Below are 17,862 nucleotides of genomic sequence, written 5' to 3' on the forward strand. Positions count from 1 at the left end.
CCAGTGCACATGATTATGAGATTCTGTGTCTACGAATATTATCCATGTATGTGCTGTGTGGTTGCTAGGATGCCCCTCAGAGACTGAAATGCTGTGAGTGCTCTTACTGTTTGCATACTGTTTGCATACTGCATATCTAGGCAATGTGAAATTTTGATTAATTTGTTTCTAGTATTTGCTATTATGAGGAATATCTTCCCTAGAGCGACTTTAGGTTTCTATCTTGTCCAAGGCTGTGAAGATAGTGCATTTGATCTGCTTGAAAGACTGATTTTCTTCCATGCTAAGTATTTACTATTAAAGCAATATGCAGTACCATGATTGCTGTAGGGCAGGATTGTATACAACACAGCATTAAACATAGCTGACGTTTCATTTTTACACTAATATTGAATACCCACCACATAGCACACAGTCTTACAGTTATCCAGACAGAGAAACTGAAAAGTTAAGTATTATAATAAATATTCCCTGTCTTGCAACATAAAACAAAAGCTTTGATGTAGAGCTGTAATTCACAAGGGGGCCAGTATCACACATTGCAACCTAAGCCAAATTTTTTGAAACTTTAAACACAAATGTTGGAACACTAAATCCTTGTTTTAGGAGCCTATACTGAAGAGACCTTCTTTTTTTTAGCACTTCTCAGCATCCTCCAGCTCTGAAATGTTACTATATAACATTAGGTGCTGAAATTGTATTTACTGTTTTAATTTAATGCCTTCATAGTGTTGTAGTAATTGCCCAAGGACTCATTGGTGCAGGATATAGCTGAGATGCTCAGCTGTGATCAGATTAAGCTTTAATTGAATTCAATGGAAGAAATGAGGCAGCTGTTAAGACAATTCATTGCTCGTCTTCTTTCCCTGAACCATCCTTACATCCTATGTGAAGTGCTATCGGATAGTTTTCTAGGTGTTCTGTTGTTGTAATCTTGATTTTGCCCTCATCCACATCTCTTTCCAGATATTGTAACAAAGGAAGAGTTCTTAAGGAAGCAGAGAACGGAGACTATCATCTTCAGCAGAGAAAAGAATCTGAACACATATGAATGTATTGTACCTGCCAATATTGAGGCTGTCACTGCCAAGGTGCTTAGAGTACTTTGTATCCCTTCGATAGGCTGTCTGTGAATCTGTCTGCAATATATATTTCTTCTTGAATAAGAGACTGACCAATTTACAGTTGCATGTTCTCTGTCTTTCCCACCTTCAGTCTCAGATTTATATTTATTCTCCCCAATGGCTTTTATTTGTGCTCTTGCTTTTCCTTTTCTTCTTCATCCTCAGCCATACTCTTTTATAGTCTCGCTCATTCCCTGTGATGACCCACATTGATGCAGCAAATTATCCTCTCATTTTCTATGCTCCATCCCTTATTCAGTTCCTTTTCATATTATAAGCATATATGAATGTGCGAGAGCGTAAGAGATACAAGGACCTAGACGAAAGAAAGGATAGCCTGAAACACAGACACAGGGCCGTACAGTACAAAGATAACAATGTCAAAGACAGAGATCTTATATCAAGTAGAGGAGATTTGATGCACAGCATGGAATAAAGGGGAATTAAAGTGATGTTTTTTTCTCTCACAAGTAGTTGGAGTAGGTGTTCTCTGAAGAAAGAGCAAGTATGTGTGTTTGTGTGTGTATGTAAAACTGGTATTTTATCATACTCTTCATCTTTAGATCAATCCATTTCTATTTTAAAACTTTTCAGAAAGCTACTAAGCTCAGCTGTTATTTGACTGACTAGTTGTAAACCAGTAGGAGGAGTTTGGACTTCAAATGTAGATTTGATTAAAAGGTTTTAAATTAGCACAATGGTAAATGGAGAGCTTTTCAGCTGACCCCATAAGGTATGGATACCTTTTTCTCAAGATTCCACAGCAGTGAATGGTCCTTTGTGACACTGTTATGACTTTGTTTTTAGAACAAGCATTGTCTCCTGGAAGCTGGAATAAGCTGCACAAAGGATTTAATCAAAGCCAAGATATATCCTATTGTTCTCTTTATCAGAGTCTCAGAGAAAAACATCAAGAGATTCAGGTAACATATCAAACCCTTTGCATATTTGATATTCTGTCTTATTCAGTGAATAATTCTTAAACCCAACAATGCTCTCACTGAGAGAAATAAAGAACCTCTTCTCTCTTCATCTGGTCCTTCTGTGTGCACTGTTTCCTCCCGTGACTCCTCCCTGAAATCTTACAACCAGAAGAAGTAGGAATTCCCTAAATCTAGCACTCTTTCACTGTCACTGATAGCAGTGAGCATTGTGGGAGGATGAGACTGAAGAATATGTGGTTTTCTCCATGCTCGGCACTTCCACAGCATTTTTTAAGGTAATGCTAGCTGGAAGAGGAAAGGCCGTAAACACTTGCACTCTACCTGCATTCAGTCCTCGCAAATTGTTTCCCCATAGCAAATATTTTTCCTTGGGGGCAGCATGGAGGTAAGGGGAGGATAGACCTGGAGTAGCTGTATTCTCCACTGCTTTTATTGCTTGTATATAGTCAGCAGAAAATAAATTCTTGATGGGACAGCTGGGACTACAGGATTAACTTAAAATGTAAGACATTTATTTTTGGTCTGCTTATTTGATACAGGAAACTATTGCCGAAGCCAGAGACTGAAGATGAGTTTTTACGTATGTGCCGTCTGAAGGAGAAAGAACTGGAAGCACTGCCATGTCTTTATGCCTCTGTAGAGGCAGATGCATGGAGCAGTATCGAAGATCTTATCCGAACAATAAAAGACAGGATCGGAGAAGAGCAGCGTAAAACCATCTGGATAGATGAAGATCAGCTATAAAAAACAATAAGTAAAATGGAGCTCTTTGGTGACAAAAGGACATACCCAGGTGGAGCAGGGGCTCGCAGAATTCTCTGATCAGGCGCCCAGCGCTCACTCCTGTTTCACCGTTGCTGGCTGGGGATTTCCTGCTGGCAGAATGCATCTATGGAATGGAACTGGAGCTGTGTTGAATAGCCGATGTCTCAGATGCTGGGGACCTAGGATGTGGGTCAGACCACAGCCACCACCACAACTTCTGACCCACCAGCATCATTTAAAGGACAGCAGCTGTTTAACATGTGAGAAGGACAAAGATCTTGAGAGGGAGCTTGGGGTAATTTATTATATTGAAAATATGGATCTCGTTTGGCTCATTGAAAATTTCTCATGAGACAAGATAAGTGGAATCTAAGAGGAATAAGCATGGGGTTTGGGTGAAGGATATGGCATTGAGATGTGCCACACACACACCCGGAGGTGAGATTCAGACCATACCCAGTTGAGGAAGCTGAAGGCTTGTTGGTAGCAACAGAAACACTACCGCTGATGGCCATAGCAGCTCTGTAGCCCTGTTTTTCCATGACCATTTTAATCAGAAGAGAAGAAAATAGCTATTATTCCTGGCATTAATTAAAATGACAATTTCCCCCTCCTTTTTTAAACCCATTTTATTTAATGGTTTTGCAGGTTTACTTTGCAGTCCTGGCACTTACAGGAAAAGTGACTCCACTGTCCCAGTGGCACATCAGATCTTTCCAGATCTGATTTCCAATGTTTCATTTAGTTTATCCCTGCCTCTGCATTGTAATCATTTGTACATCTCTCAATTTTTAACATTTTTTTATTCTTGTGGAAAATACCACAGTGCCTTCTCCAGAGAACAGGTTTCTCTGTTTCTCCACTGAAATCTGTTTTTCTCTACAACATCATCACCTGCCAACATGCCTGCTTGCAACAGGAGGGACTGCTCTGAGAAGAAGAAAATGAGACTTTCATAAGCCAGTAATTGCTGTGAGCCACTCAGTCCTTGACCTCTCTGCCATGATTGACAGCAAGCATCACGCTGTGCTGTGGCCAAGGAGGATAATATTTTCAAAAGTGTATACATGACTTAGAAGACCACATCCCATTTTCAAAAGCACTTAAGTCCTCAGAGAGTTTAAGTTCCACTGATAATGAGTGGGACTTAGATTCCTAAATCTCTTCAGTCTTTTAAAATTTTTCCTCTATGCATTAGACACTGTATTGAGACTGCCAAATTGATTCAATAAAACTGACCAGAAAATAATGACTTGCACAACTGCTGATCTGAAATGCAATAAAAATTGACCTACAGATGCAGAGCTGTACATCCCATTATCCTTACATCTTTCATTCCTTGCCATATCCCTCCTTCTTAAGATGCATTTAATAACAAATTTAGCTTTGCTTCTGTGTTCATCCCGAGTCCCCTATCTTGGTGCTTCAGGATGGCGTGCAGCAGCTGGCAGTAAAAGGACAAACAGAATCCAAGCAAAACACGTGGCCTGGTTGCTCTCACTAGATAACTGCTAGGTGGTCTTTGCAATACGCTTCTGACGTTGTGGGTGTCTCTCAGGTAGATCGGGTCAGTTCGTGTTGGCCTGTGGCATTGTGCTTTTCCGCTCTTCTCTTTTATGCACATAATTTTTTAACTAATGGTATCTTCTAGAAGTCATTTATGTCACTTTACATCTAACTTTCTGCTGCTCTGTTTCTCAAATTATTAATGTTTGAAAGGCTGTTCATAGCCAGCGTTTCTAGAGAATCGCTCTTTACCTGCCCAGTGCCATCTGTTTGGACTGTGCAGGCAGGGGGATACTACTATTTTGCCATCTACTTTACAAAGTACAGGCTGCATGCACAATTTGCAACTCCCTCCAGGGCAAAGAAGAACAACCATTTGGGGTATATATAGAACAAATCGGATGATTCTTCAGAGATCCTCTGTAGCTCAACCAGAAATAAGAAAGTATCAAGTGGAAGAGCTAAGTGTTTCTGGAGCATTTTGCATTCATCCCTAATGTTCTGATAATGCAACCTTGTGTAACAGCTGCCTGTGCTTTGCTACTGCCCCTCTTGGGGCAGAGTCGGCAGCTGGGCAATGGGAGGGACTGTAAGGACATTTCTCAGCTGCTTCAGCAAAACGTTCAGCCAGGTCAGCATGAGATCCCTTCAGGAGCAACCAGCTGACTGCTGGACAGAACTCACAGGACGTCCATGCCCCACTGGCTGTGCGCAGGGACCAGTAACATCTGGTGGCATGGCGAGAACAGACGGCTAGTGGGGCGGAGAGGGTAAAGTGTCTCAGACTGCCATGGTTGTTTCTGCAGTGATCTTCTCTCACCGCAGCTTTATTTCTGAGCCCTCTTTACACAGACAACAGCTGTGGATGTGATTTATCTCACTTAACTTTAGACATAAGAAGGGTATATGCCAAAGTCTAAAGGAGGTTCCTTTTACAGTGAATGGAGATACACCCCCAAAGAGCTATTTGTCTAACTTACTGTAGATTGCTATCTAAGGATGAGATTAATTGCCCTCTGAACCGCCTGGGGTTTTTTTGTGGACTATGGAAAGAAACTAGAGAATTAGTCTGGCCTTCAGCATTTAGCTTTTTGATCTGTAATTTAGGGCAGTTAAACCACCTTGTGGGAAAAGTGGAACAAGAGACTGAGGCAGAGAACAACAAGACATCTAATTATTTCTGTGAAAGAAGAGTGGAGTAAATACATGGACCAGTCTTTTCTCCTTGGTATCTGCGTACCTCTAAGTTCCCACCTCTGCAGATACTATAAGGCATTGTGGTTGTCTGCTCATGTGATGTAAAGCAGCCAGACTCTGTAAGCGAAGCTGACTGACAGAGCTGCGTGCTGTAGCCTGCATAACCCTCATCTCTCTTTGACTCGGTGGAGAAGGACTGAAAACTCTATTCCCCCTTGACTTCTGGATGTGAACTCAAAGAGCAAATCTATAGCTCAAGCTCCCAGAACTGCAACAGAGCAAAAGGGGCCATTATCATTTACACTAGCTGCAGAGGTGCTTCTGATCTGGATCCAAATGTTGTCCATCTAAACTGAAAACATTACTCTCTGCATCTTTTGAAATATGTTCAAATCTACAGTCTTGAAAAGAGGCCATGAATTTCCCTAAATGTCAGAGTGTTGGAGTCAGTGTGGTTTCCAAGTCCTGAACTGGCAGATTTGAAGTGCAAACTTGGATCTTGTGCTGTAGCTCATTGCAGTATTTTTCACTCTGCTGAGTCTTGCGTGTGCGCTATTGCTTTAAGCTACCATCCACTTCCTTCCGCACATATATATGTAATATATACAAACCTGGGCTCCTCATCACATATACAAGTGCCCACCTAGGCATAGCCAGCTTCAGTACTGATTGTATGGTTGAAAAGCTGGAAGCAATGATTAAGAAAACTAAATGGAAATTGGAAATGTTGTAAATGTTTGTTGTAAACAGTATCACAACTGAATCCAAAGCAGACTCAGCACGATCACTTGTCAAAGATGTGACAAGTTGTGTGTTGCAGTATTCTTTGGGTGGTTTTGTATTGTTAGAAAGCACTTGGTTCAAGATTTGTGATCAATAACTGGACTTGCAGGTACCACTGAAATTCAGATAAATTCTCTACTCATTCTAATAAAGAGAAAAATACAAGCTGCATGCCCGAGTTTGAACTGGGTGCTGTGCTTGGACACCAGAGTTCAGACTAAGCTGCCTGACAGAGACATGTATGCATACCAGTTGTATGCATCTAGCTAAGGTAAGCAACATTCACATCAATCCATTTTAAAATCAAATCACTCAGGGTTTTTAATTGAAGTCTGGGAACATTTTTCAGCAATTTGTAGTTTAAGCTAAAAAAGGTGTTAACCAGAAAACCCAGGCAGTTGCCCTGTATTTGCTATGCTACTTTTTCTGTAAAAAGGTATAAAGTGTAGAATAATAACCACCTTCCAAAATCTGTTATTGAAAACTACTTCTTCGTTCCTTTAAGAGGTCACAAGAGCTTCTTCAAAAGTTTTCAGATGTAGATTGTTCTTGGGAAAATGTCATTGAAAAATTGGCCACTAGAAAATGCAATTGGAAAAATTTTCAATGGAATATTGTTCTGTTAGAAAATGTGTTTTCACCCAAATCGATTGTCTATGGAAATGTTTCTATTCTAACATTTCATTTTTTAAAAATATAAAGTATTTCAATAATCCTAAAGCAGTCTCTTTCCATATTTCACATACTTTCAGTCTTTTACCTGAAAACATTTTTTGTTTTTAATTTTTTTATTTTTATAGTTGAAATAGTTTTGAAAGTCTACATTTAAACATTTGATTTGATTGAAACACTTGTTGAAGAAGATTTTGTATTTTATATTTATATACTACAAAATAATGGAAGTCATGGCTTATCGCCGTCAGATGTGGTATAATGTCTGTGATCACCAGAAAAAAATCAAACTGAATCTGGCTTTGCATTTTGTTTAACTGTGCTGCTAAAATGATGTATTATACAAGTCGGTATCATGCAGTTCAGCACATTGGGGAATTGTTGCAGGTAAAAATTTCATGCAAACTTTATTACACAGAATTTGATATTCCTTTGAATCAGGATTCTGGCTGGAGGCTAAGCTGTCAATCGGTCTGTCTGCGGCACAGACAGCTCTGGCAGCACAGTTTGCAAGGGAGGAGGAACACACGCAAACCAGACTTTTGCCTATGAACTTTTAAGTGGAGATAGATGCCAAAGCTGGAAAAATGCCTATAAACCTCTTAGAGGTTTCTGCATTTTTTTATGCCAAGCTATTTTCATGGCCTAGGGTTTGAAAACTCTGGAGAAAGGATGAAGTCAGAGAGAGACTATTCAGGTAGACTGACTTCAGTTTCTGAGGGGTTCAGACTGTGTGAACCCTGGAGCTGTCACGCGGGTTACAACTCTGCATGGGCACATAAGGCTGAGAGGTTTAAGCAGCAATTATTATGCTGTCCCCTGGAGACTGGAAAAGCAAGACACAGTTAGGGGGTTGGGACTTCTGGGAGAGCAACAGTCTAGGATTTTGCAATTATTTGAATTGAGGATGCCGAGTCATCCAGCATTAATCAGCTTATACTGTGAAGCCTATCAAATGTGTTCCCCTTTGGTGCCATTACTATTCCCTTGCTCTTGTGCAGTTCTGAGATCCGAAGAGTATAGCACTATTTTGTGCTATATACTATTAAAAGGTACGCAAGAATTCAACCAAGAGATTGTGATTCCTTTCTTGTAAGTTACTTTGTTTTCCCCATTTCTCCGGCTTGCTCAGTTTCCAGAGTTCTTGTTCGCTCTCCACTCCATGTAATGCGCGGGGCGATGTGGGGTTTGTAGCCCCGAGATCCTTCATCAGAGCACTATGTGCAGTGCTCCAGTGAATCAAATGATTAAGGAGAGTGTGTAAATTGAAACTGTAATTCCAGAAAAACTTTGCGTGCTTTACCAGACTTGTCTGTAGAAGAAAAAGGAGGCTCCCCCATGGTTCAATGCAATGTGCCTTTTGACTACGGAGACTAAATCCCAGTGTGATTTTTGGTTCAAGCACAGTGTTCTTTCGCTCTCCAGCTCAGATGGCAGTAGAGCCACTGGCTGGGACACCCCTCCTGGCACAGCAGGAGTTATACCGACACCACTGTGCGGGAGTCCTGCCCACACAATACCTGGAGGAACTCAGTAACCATTCTGTCTGACACTTTCCTGAACAGAAAACCTAATTCAGCCGACGCAGTGCTGAAAGACGGACATGAAATTTCCTCCCATATCTTTCAGGTACTGCAGAATTCTGCTGTGCTCCCAGAAACCATGCTTGATATTTCTGCAAAACTATCTCTAGACCTCAGGGATGATGTTGAACCCAAACACTGAAGAATCTCTACCATTCTCACGGATTTTCCCCTGACTCTTTCTAGTATAAATCTCGACTTCTGTCTCTGAGCCTGCAAAAGCAAACAGAGGGCCTTCCATCCCTGTAGTTTTCATCTGTAGAACTAATGTTTTTTTATCAAAAAGATGGTGTTAACATCTTTGTACAGACAGAGCAAGTGGGCAGAGAGCTGATGTAGCTTGTCCGCACGGGTCAGCGACCCAGTCTGGCTCCCCAACCCCTGCACAGTGCTGGCTCCCCTCGGTCTACGCTGCTGTACTCTCAAGACTCTGAACGAGAGTATAATGCAAGTCTAGCAGCTGTATCAAGGATTTGAGTGGTGGCTGCCTTAAGTGGTGAGATTTCTGGTTTGATTTGAGTACCCTACCAGTAAGCCAAGTTAGAACAACAGGAAGCTCATCCACCCTCCCTCCCCCGCCTCCTTTCTTCTGTTCCTCTGCTGCAGAAACTTTCTGATGTTCAGATCAGAGCCTCTCCGGGGTTAAATGCACCGTTAGTCACTGGAAAAAAGGGAAAAACGGACCCTTTAAAAGCAGATGGTGGATGATAAAGAACCTGTTTGAGAGTAAATATCTACAACAGCATGTCTGCTTCATCAGATATTAGCATCAAAAGCTGCCTGACAACTTAGAAACAAACAGCAATATTGATTTTCTTCCAAACTGCAGATACAGAAGGCCAAAGATGGAGAGATGGCTCTTTCATAGGATCCCCATCATGCCTGGGCAAATAACAAGACAGGACCGCCGGACACTAAAGTACCTGCAACGCCCAATCCCATCAGCGCGGTAACAGCAGCCCGCAGGTTAGAGGTTATTAAAGGATACATGAGATATTTCAGCTCCAGGCTGAACTATCCAGGAGTGTACGCAGAAGGAAGTGTTACCATCCCAGGGGTGAAGGACTGGGGCTGGGGCCAGGACCAGGCTGCTCCCACCAGGGAAAATGGGAAGTAGTGTAAAGTAGTTGAGCTGGGATGGAGTGTGGACGAGCCCTGAGATGCAGCTTTCTTCCCGTGCTGTTTTCAGAAGATATGTGAAATAATTGCTACAAACCAGTCTGAACAGTAATAGCTACCACTCCACCAGTCCTTCCCTCGGATCCAGCAGCCATCCTGACTTTTCAGGGCACTGGCAGTACAGCCATTTTGCCACCCTGGCGATCTGGAAAAATTCCACCTGAGAACTAAGATGTGATTGTTTTCTCCTTTATTCTCTGTCCCATTAACTTCTTTTTCACAACTTGGTATAAAAGCCTTCTTGTGGTCAGCAGTCAGGTCTTGGAACCATTTCTTGATGACAAGCGTTGGGCATATCCAGTCCTTTGGAGAAAAGCTTCCTTTTTCTGATTTGAATTCACTGCAACTAGTGGTCTCACATCAATTATGTACACTTCTCCTTGCCTCTCTGTCTGAAATGTCAGTGAATCTGGTAATTTTTGCTCACAGAAGAAGTGGGGAACTAACAAGGATCTCTGGCACAGCCTGCAGTGATTGCATCTACCAAGGCATTAGCAAAACAGCAAGGAAACAGAAACAGGCACTGAAACTTGCTGAAGTTCAATCCCCTGCTCACAAGCTGGTATTCAGAGAGTAACTCCCAACATAGTGCTTAAGAAGGCACCAGGGCATGTCAGGACAGTGCTCAGGAAGGGCTATACAAGGCAATCTCTAGCCGTGGTCATGGGGACATCCAGAATGTTCAGGAAAGAAAGAAACACACCGAGAAATAAAGAATAACTCATAATTAAACTGAGAGACTTATTCCTGGCATAAATGGACACAATTCCATTACCTTTCCGTTCTGTCTAAATTCTCACCAGAAGGAACTAAGCTGGAGATAGGCTCTGACCTGGTTGGAGTTCTATATAGTAACATTACTGTATTGTTAAAATACTGTTTTAAGAGCCAATTTTTGGTGGTTGCCTTCGTTTTTACAACCTAGAGAAAGCCAGTGGGGTAAGCTTCTAGTAAATGAATGTGAAAAATTGATGCCTGGTTCTAAATGCACATTTATAAATATAACATCAAATCCAGTGGCTTACAACAGCTTCTTTCCCCAACAGCTCTGCCCTCCTAGCGCTGCCTACCCTGCTGTAGTAAGGGGCTTTCTCTGACCAGCCTCCTGAAGCAACCAAGCAGTCTTCCAAAGACAACCTTATGCTGGTGAGACTTAGCTTTGTCATTGTAGCATGTCTGCGGCATTTACTTCTCCATATCCTGGTGCTGAGCTGATTTGCTCATTATCAGATTGCTGTTTATTAATCAAAGCAGTAACAATGGGACAGAGAAGCTGGAATACAGCACAGACAGTGCTTCATTTGTTCCAATTGATTTTCCTATCACATTTTATTACTACTATTTACTTTGTATGCCTCAGGAAGATTGAACTGCACTGTGTAGTAGGGGTACATATTTGAATTTCTCTTCTTTTTAGCTCTTGCTATTTCTATTAACGATACTCAGAACAGTAGGTTCTTCCAGCAACTAAGCCATTACCTTCCCTGCTATAAAACAGTGTATGGAGATTTTGTGATAATTAGACTCCACCAGTGTGTGAAGTCCTGCAGGTGGAGTCCTAGGGAAATCCATGAGAATCATGGGTACTGAGCACATCTGAAAATTAGATCTCCAAGACAACATCTTACAACTTCTCAGCGCTGACAGGAGCCATTGCCACAGCTAAAGTAGCTAGAAGGTATAATGAAAGAGCATGCAGAATAGGCATACACATAGGCTTAGGCTAGGACGATCGGGTGGTTTCAGGGTGACATTTTGTCTTGCAGTAAAATTAATGGAGATTATGGTGATGATGTTTTTTCCTGCTCCTTCCTAGCTCTTTTCTAATGTCTTAGATCACTGTTCACAAGCTGGATCTTGCAAACGTCAGCCAGCACATCTAAAACATCAGGGAAGGCCAGATGATCACTGTCAGGAGGTATGTGGTGTTTTATGGAAGTTGACGCATGGGTCAACAAAAAGACAAAGGATGGCACATGCTGTAAGGTTGCATTAATCGTCTCCTTCCCATAAACAAGGCTCACTGAGAACAAAAAGCAACTTAAAAACTGCCTGAAAAAACGATCACAATCTGTGGGAAGCTTCTGTTTTCAGCACAGCCAGGATTTCACTCTAGAGATTTATAAGCGTTTGAACTATATTTATTCTGAAATTGCCCCATTCAATGGGTACAACAGGAAACCCATGGTTGGCTGCAACTGTAGGTGTCAGATGCAGTTGCGTGGGGAGGTGATGAGAATAGATTTTAAAAAAAAGCTTTGTTTTCTGCATTAATTTTATAATTAGCCTAATTCAGGAGTGAGGAGGCAGCTAGCAGGTGGTAGCATGTGTCATTAATAAAGTTCAAAACAGAAACCACAAATAGTCAGCTGAGCTGAAAGTTTCCATGGGCTCTTCACTGTTACTGGAAATATGAGAGTCCCTCACGCAGGAATTTATTTCTTATCACGTGTTTTATCTTGCTGAAATGCTGTTTTGTAACTTAAGCAGACTGTGTGACTGTGTGTGCATGTGCAAACAAACACCCGCGTGCACATGTGCACCACGCAACAGAATGAGTCTATACAGATATATGCAACATTATCCTCTTTGGGAACATGCCACATGACATCAGGTAGAATTACTCTTTTTTTTTTTTTTTTTAACGGAACTGCTTCTTTTGTTCTACTAGAAGAGGCTTTTGGGTTTTAGAGCAGAAGATGCTGAGTTGGAGCGTCCAGGCCTCCTCTCTGAAGTACATACATACACTTGCCAGTTGTCCAACAGCGTCTGAGTAGTACGACTTTGAGCTTGTCTGATGGTTCCCTATCCTCCTGCAGCTGATGACCTTCAGCTGCACCAAATAATTATTTTCTCACTGGGTTTTTTCAGCAGCAGTAGGGTTAATTGAATGATTGTAAAACAGGACACTAGGCCACTATGGGTTAAGTGAAAACTAAAATAATGCCGTCTGCAGGAGCATTTTTTGGTCACACTTAAGGTCACAGTCAGATAAAGGGTTAGGAAATATCAGCCTGAGACTTTAACATCACAAATGGGTTTCTGCAAGCACAGCTTGTGAGTGATGGGAGTGGGTGAGGAAGGAGGGAGAAGAATATACAGATATTGGTGGCGGATTTAGCCTGGACTAAGTTCAGATGCCTGGGTAAGATTCACTTGAGCAGTATTGATCAGAGTGGAAACATTAAGTATCTTTGTTAATCTGGCACTGTTTCATTCATGCTGTATTATTATTGTTATTAGAACCTGTGATTTACTGTGTCCAGCCTGGATCAAATTCAGCAGCTGTATTTCTTAAGATTATTTTTTTACCCTTTCTTACCAAAGTGCATTTATGGCAGCAGAGGTTTTACATCTTTTTAAAAGAATTATGTCTCCCTCCAGTGGTGACATGATACAGCTCCAGTTTCCAGAATCAATTAGGCCATGTGAGTCTGAGTAAATGAGTGTGCATGACAATACACTTTTATGTGAAATAATTTTGTGACACATAGAAGAAGAGAATGACCCATCGTTATTAGCCACCTATTTTTATAATGTTTCTCCCAGTAGAACTACCCTGTCTCTTTGAAAATCCTCTATTGTATAGCAAATCTCATTTTAATACTGTTCATTTTAACAAAAGAGTTTAATATATGCAAATAGCACTGAATTCCCACTCAATTTGCACGTTTTACTATTAGAAGAGTAATAGTTCCTGCCCGCTGATTCCCGAGCTGTACAATAAAATACTGGTTTGGTTCCCATCACCCTGTGGCACGAGGTAATACAGTACTTTAGACATTTTGTAGAAAAAAATCTCTTTGGATTAAGCTGTTTTCAGTTCAGAAGAGACATGTTCAAGCCCTGGTCACCTTGTAACAGAAAGCCATATGATACAAGTGCACTGGGGTGAAGAGATATTGATTTACCTTCTGTAAAATAAATGTACAGTCAAAAGCCTGAGCATTTTTCAGCACCTCTCCAGTACTCTGCCTGATTTGTGTGACCCTCGCTGCAAGCCCCAAGTCTCAGACCTTCCACTATACATCCGACACCTTTCTAATCATCCCTGAATTGCAGATTCATTTTATGAGTTGCAACACTTGTGTGGCCTCTGTTGTGAGCCGCAAGTACTCCCTTATTCATCCATTTTGTGTTCCTTACTCAAGTTCTCTATGTTTCCCATCTCTCTCCTCACATTTCCGCATCTGAGATGAACTTCATAAACCACTTTTCTTAACCTCCCAATGCCTTACTGTAGTCCCAGTAGAAACAGTGCAATATTAAAAAGGATATTAAAATAGCAGAGTGATACCTCAACACGGGAAACAGCAAGAAACATTGTTCTATTTAAACCAGTATTTAGTGTTAATTTTGCTTTTATTTCCAATAGTGAATAACCGCTCAGTGCTGAAATTGGAAGTCTTGCTCAGAAAGGGTTCCATGTGATTATTTGATTATAATATGTCAGTGGTGCTTGTAGTTACCATTCCGCTGATTTCATGCCAAAACAATGGGCTGTGATGGCTTGAGAATCAGCTGAACAGTTCCCCTTCTTCTGAGTAGCATAAATGGACTGAAGAAAACACATCTGAGCATTTTCCTTCTGTGCTCTTTCATCACCAGAACTGTGATATAGAGTAGCTTTCTTCAGAGCTCGCTGTATCACAACCGTTTGCTAAAATACAAATATATTTTTGAAGATAAAACGTTATCTTGTCTCTTCCAGGAGGATGCATTCTCCTTCCGTTTATTTTGGGTTTCTGGTTGTACTTTTGCCCTGTCACCCACAAATATTCATTGTATGCTTCTTCCTCCTTCTCTTCTAGCCAAGGTTATAAATTAAAATTCAATTTCGTTAAAATCGTAAGTAATCATTCTCTGGCTCTCATTAGTAATGATTCGGCGCAGGGGGATCCCGGCTGCTCCCACAACTGTAATTCAATTGGACTTACCAGCCCTTGTTCACAAATCGCTTGAGCTGCACTTTCTTCACAAATTTATGGCATCAGCACTGTCCAGAGGTTGAATTACAGCTGTAGGCTTGATCAGGGACTGCATTATTCTGCATCTAATCCCTGCATTCTGACAGCAGCGGGGGGGAGCACTGTTGTTTTACAGGAACTGTGCATTGTTCTTCTGCTTTATGTCAGGGGCTGAATTGCCTTTGGAATCGGAGAACTGTCAGCCCAAAGCTACAAGCAAACAACAAGCTCAAAATGACATGGTGTATAAATAACAAACACGGAGACAGTCAAAAGCCAGCACTCCTTCTTCTGCACTCTCCTAAATTACTGGAATGGTGATTGACCACAGCCTGTGCTCTTGCATCATCAGGTGCCATCTGTATATACTGATGCTCTCTGAATGTGTTGTTGAAATGTGACTCCTGGCTTTTACCCCGAATGAGGAATGTTGATATTCACTGGTGGCAGAAAGCCACTTAAATGTTGATTAAATATTTCAGCCAGAAGCCACAGTCATGCATTTATTCACATACAAGCCTTTCCTCTCGAGCAGTGATCTGCAACCTATGGCATTCTTGGCAAAAAGGGTACATCAGCAGATCTGGAATGGCATCCAGCAGGACCTGTGCTGTTTTCCGCATGGGTAACATGTCGCCCATCAGCTGACAGCCAGGACTTTGCCCCCTGCAAGGCAAAATGCTCCCAAACCCGGTTGTACCCACGGTTCGTATCCAGTGGAGAACAGAAGCCTTTACCCCTCCTAGAAATGCAGTATTGTCATTCAGCTGACGGAAGCAGGGACTGGGGGCTCTTCGCTTGGAATTGATCTTCATTAGGACTAGAGGGGTCCACGCCCCGGACACATTAACCTCAGCTTGGAATAGTTTTTAAAGAAATGGTGCATTCTCTTTGAAAGTTTCTCCTGCTTTAATGTATCTGTACACATGTGCTCCAACAACACAGAGCAGATCCGTAGCTGGCATGTATCCGTATCTACTGCTCATTTAATTGAGCTTTGCTGATAAATCATTAATGGAAATCACTGAACACGGGGTAGTAACGTAGCTTCACCACCATCCTGCTTCTTGTAGCTTCTGCTAATTTTCTTGTGTAGTTTCACTTGTTTTGATAGCAAAATCTGTCATATTCTAGTTTTGCACAAATCCTGGGAGGCAAATTACAAGAGCGGTGGAGCAATTCCTGTTGACTTTAATGAGGGTTGTGTTTTTTAACAGCTACTTTGAGAGGAAATCTAAAGTCCTTTTATTTCTTTATGCAACCTTGCCTTTTTTATATGCTTTGTTGTTGGAAAGACTCTGACATGAGACAGGGTATGGGAAATGTCTGCTTTCATATGACAACTCAGAGCAACAACATTTGGCTTCTGGATTGCAGCTTTTAGCTGAGCTGTCTGAATCACCTGTTGTGTGCAGTCCCTTGTGGCTGCAGACTCCCTCGCAGGATTCTCAGTCACTGTTTCCCAGGTGTGTTCCAACATGTTTTCAGTGTATTTTAGTTCCTTCATTTGCTCATTTTTTATTCCTTTGCAAACTGAAATATATTTTTTCTATTCCTAATTAACTCCCTGCCACCCTGCTTGTGGTGAAACCTGATTTATTTCTCCTTCTCTGCACTGAGAGGACAGCATACTTAATCTCCTCTGGGTGGACGCTGAAACACTGTCTGAATAAAATGCTGATCACTCATCTGGTTAGCTCCTGCCAGCTCTCCTCTGCATTCCTGCCGCCTGGGTTTTGCATCATTTGCTATCATTTCTTTAAATGACAGACTCCCTTCCTTCTCCATTTTTGGAGGCTAATTATTCCTAAATTAGTTAGTAGTTACATCTAGATGTGCATGTGAGTGTTTATCCTTTCATATTATCGGTAAGACCATGAATATTCACAGGTTAAAAAGGATTGTTTGGATAAATACTTTGAAATGGATTAAGCCAAAGGCTACAATTTATTGCACTTGCTGTTCTCTTGGAGCATTTTTTTGTTGACAGGGACCTGCTTTTTGTATTTACATCCACTTGGTAGCTGCGGATGAATGAAGAAGGCTTGGGATCCCCCCATTCAGGGAGCAATGAATAAACGTGTTGTAGAAACAAACAAATATACCAGCCCAATGAATTAGCATTTTGAAAGCCTCTGTGTTTGATGCCCATCTGCAAAGTAAAGAATGAATATCAGATATATGTGGATGCATGCATACATGTTTGCCGTGGCAAGCTCTTTCAGATGGCAAACACTCACTCTAAGTGCCAATGTTTTTGCACATCTTGAAAATATTTGTGTAAAACTGGAAAGAGAAAAGATTGCCCATCTGCAATGTGTAGTGGAAAATTATGTGGGCAGAATGCACAACATGTGCTAAGTGAAAGGAGCCAGGTGAAGAAGGTGAAGAATCAAGATATTTCTTCTTCATGCTGAAGCCTTGAGAGACCCATTTAGTCACACCTCTAATAGCAGGCTTTTCAGATGCGCATCCATTCTGCCTCTCCTTTGAAACTAACCTGGGCTGAGGAACTTAACAATGAATTCAGCCAGAGGGCTTGGAAGCCTGGCCTGCCAGCCCATTAATGGTCTCAGGCAAATACCGTGGACTCTGTGCTATTTATTCATCCTAAAGTGTAGGTGTTAAGAAATATGAGGCTGGTAAGTGGGCGACAGGCATCTGCAAGCGTCACCTCAGCAATTCAGGTTAGTGGAGAGCCTTGGAGTAGGGCTGTAAAAATTGCATCATTTGTAACCTTTTCAGCACCAGCCTTTTTTTTTAAAAAAAAAGACTGTAACCAACAGCTTTTCGTTGGACATGAAGAGAATAACTAAAGAGAACATCTGTTTTCCCTTTAGCTGTGGAACTGCAATAGCAAGCCATGCATAAATTTTATTAAGGCTTGCTAATTTCCTACAAGTTTGGGGAGCTACATGTTACCCATGGAGATATGAGATATTTGGCTCTGCATCACCAGGTGAAAAGTCATTTTAAAAACAATGCAGAAAAAATGGACATAGCTTGGCAGCAAATGCATTAGGTTCTGTTCTCAGGGAGCTCCATTTTCTTTGGCTTTGCTTTTGCACTTTATAGATTTTTCTCTCCCTCTTAATGTCACTCATCTTGTTTTCCGATGACTTTTTATGACATAGATGACTAA

At 41.4% G+C, this 17,862-nt stretch overlaps 1 protein-coding gene across 3 annotated transcripts in view; it reads left to right on the forward strand.

Annotated features, from left to right (window-relative positions):
- The window catches only part of CARD11 (caspase recruitment domain family member 11), a 53,910-nt gene extending 49,828 nt beyond the window's left edge, over nucleotides 1-4,082 (forward strand). For all 3 annotated transcript variants that reach the window (XM_075104857.1, XM_075104854.1, XM_075104855.1), the window contains 3 exons: nucleotides 967-1,091; nucleotides 1,932-2,047; nucleotides 2,608-4,082. In XM_075104857.1, the coding sequence (XP_074960958.1) occupies nucleotides 967-1,091; nucleotides 1,932-2,047; nucleotides 2,608-2,812 (446 nt within the window). In that variant the 3' untranslated portion in view covers nucleotides 2,813-4,082. The remainder of the gene's footprint in view (nucleotides 1-966; nucleotides 1,092-1,931; nucleotides 2,048-2,607) is intronic.
- The last annotated feature ends 13,780 nt before the right edge of the window (nucleotides 4,083-17,862 follow it).

Source organism: Phalacrocorax aristotelis, chromosome 10, assembly GCF_949628215.1.
Source record: "Phalacrocorax aristotelis chromosome 10, bGulAri2.1, whole genome shotgun sequence".
NCBI lineage: Eukaryota > Metazoa > Chordata > Aves > Suliformes > Phalacrocoracidae > Phalacrocorax > Phalacrocorax aristotelis.